Source organism: Myotis davidii, unplaced genomic scaffold (assembly GCF_000327345.1).
Source record: "Myotis davidii unplaced genomic scaffold, ASM32734v1 scaffold425, whole genome shotgun sequence".
NCBI lineage: Eukaryota > Metazoa > Chordata > Mammalia > Chiroptera > Vespertilionidae > Myotis > Myotis davidii.
Window position 1 is genome coordinate 1,401,976 of NW_006296413.1, and position 1,936 is coordinate 1,403,911.

General features: G+C 62.6%; 1 protein-coding gene across 1 annotated transcript in view; it reads right to left on the bottom strand.

Annotated features, from left to right (window-relative positions):
• Window positions 1-615: 615 nt before the first annotated feature.
• The window catches only part of TPCN2 (two pore segment channel 2), a 25,597-nt gene continuing 24,276 nt past the window's right edge, over window positions 616-1,936 (bottom strand). Inside the window, exons 24-25 of the mRNA XM_015568946.1 lie at window positions 1,820-1,902; window positions 616-1,236 (exon numbers count right to left, since the gene is read on the bottom strand). Coding sequence (XP_015424432.1) covers window positions 1,158-1,236; window positions 1,820-1,902 — 162 coding nt within the window. The 3' untranslated portion in view covers window positions 616-1,157. The remainder of the gene's footprint in view (window positions 1,237-1,819; window positions 1,903-1,936) is intronic.

Sequence of the window (1,936 nt, forward strand, 5' to 3'; positions counted from 1 at the left end):
GCTGGGAGTGCCCTCACAGCCCCCACAGGTCCCCCAAACCTGAGGGATTTCAGATCCACTCCAGGACCAGAAAGTGCAGCGTGTGTGGGTACAAAATCACCCAGAGGGTTAACAAACCCCGAGCACTGGGGTTCATGACGTTTCAGAAGCTACTTTTTCAGTTAAACTTTCCTCTCATCCCATTGTCCAGACAGGAGACCAGACACCCCTTCCCAGGTGGCCAGCACCTATGCCCTCGTGGCTGTGCAGTGCCCTCGGCAGACATCACTAATCCATCTCAGCAATGCTTTCCACGGAGACCCCGGTCCTCAACAGAGGCCTCCAAGAGCAATCGCCAATTGCTGAGCCGGCAGTTCACAAGGGAACCCCCTGCCATCGGGATCTGTGGTGGATCACATGGCAACGTGGCCTCCACACACTGCTCACTCCTCCCCCCACACCCTGAGGACACACAGTAGGACCACTCCTGGCTTATACATGCCTTTATGCAAATTAGAAAAAGGGGGCCCCTGCCTCGGGTAGACAGCCCCCGGCCACAATGCACCCCTGTGCCGTGCACAGCTGAAAGGACCGGAGGACCAGGACAACTGTGTCGCAGGAAAGACGACAACCTCATTCTTTGCAAAACTCATTGATATTGGCATTCTGACCCGTAAGGAAACACCCAATCACATTCACACAATTCGTACAGTAAGAAAACAGCCAAGGCCCACTTCGTGCGAAGCCACCAGGATCCACACTTACTGGCCTGGGAAGCTGCCGGCGGCCTGTGCGGGCCCCACGGGGCCTCTGGTCCCTGAAGGCCGCCGGCAGCAAAGGCACCACGGAAACCGCAGGGACACAAGGGGGCCTGCTTCTTGCTGTCAGGCCGTCTCAAAGGTCCCTGTGGAGTCACCCTCTTCCCACACTCAGACAAGTAAAAGCAGCTCACGTAAGGGCGCGGCGTGGACGCGGCCGAAGCGCCAATGTGCTGCGATGCTGCCGACAGAAGCTGCACGTTCCGCTCGGCAGTGCACAGGCCTCGGCTCTGTCGCTTCTGTCACGGCCTCGGGGGCGGAGTGGCTCTGTCTCTCCTTCGGGCCGCAGCTGCCTCTCCCGGGACCCACGTTGGTCCCAGGCCACATCGCCATCCGCCAGCCAGGGAGGCACACGGGACGTCACCTGCACAGCTGCAGGTGGGGGTGATGCCGCAGCTTGGCCATCAGCTCCTCCTCCGTCGGCTCCTCCAGGACCTCCCTGCGGGACCGGAGAAGGTGTGCATGGCCCTTCCAGACAGCAAGGTGCAGTCTGGGCCAGCCCTGCCCGCTCCCTGCGCAGGGCAGCCTCCTACACGTGCACAGGGGACGGGCGAGGGCGGGACCCGGGACTCAGACACATCTGCGGAGTGTGCCTGGCGCTCCCAAAAGCCCCGGTGGCTGCTGGGGCGGGACAGGGAACCACTGTGACAAGGCAGCCAACGCCCATGAGGGAGGCGGTCACCTTTCTCCACTCGGAGAGGAACCAAGGGTGGTGTCCTCAGTCACCTGTCCACGTCCACCCACAGAATCACCTGGAGACTAACAGCACCTCAGGATGTTTCCACGAATGTGCTCAATGGAGAACAGGACAGTTCACGGCCGGGCAGCAGGAGCAGCGGAAGCAACAGACCCCAACCCTAGACCCCAACCCCAACCCCAGACCTCAGGGAGCTCCAGCTCCGCCAGAGGGAGGCCAGGAGCCCAGGCTGTGGGGAGGGTCACTGTCACAGAGGACGCCTGCCCACACCTCCCGGCCCCCTCCTCGCCCAGGGGCCGAGCGGCAGGCCCTCCCGCCCGCACACCTGAACAAGAGGTCCACCGCGGTGACCTGGTCCCCGGAGCGGGACTGCAGCTCGCCTCGGCGGTCCCACTTGTGGAGGAAGTTCTGGGGAGCGGAGGGGAGAGGGGGCCAGTGGGTG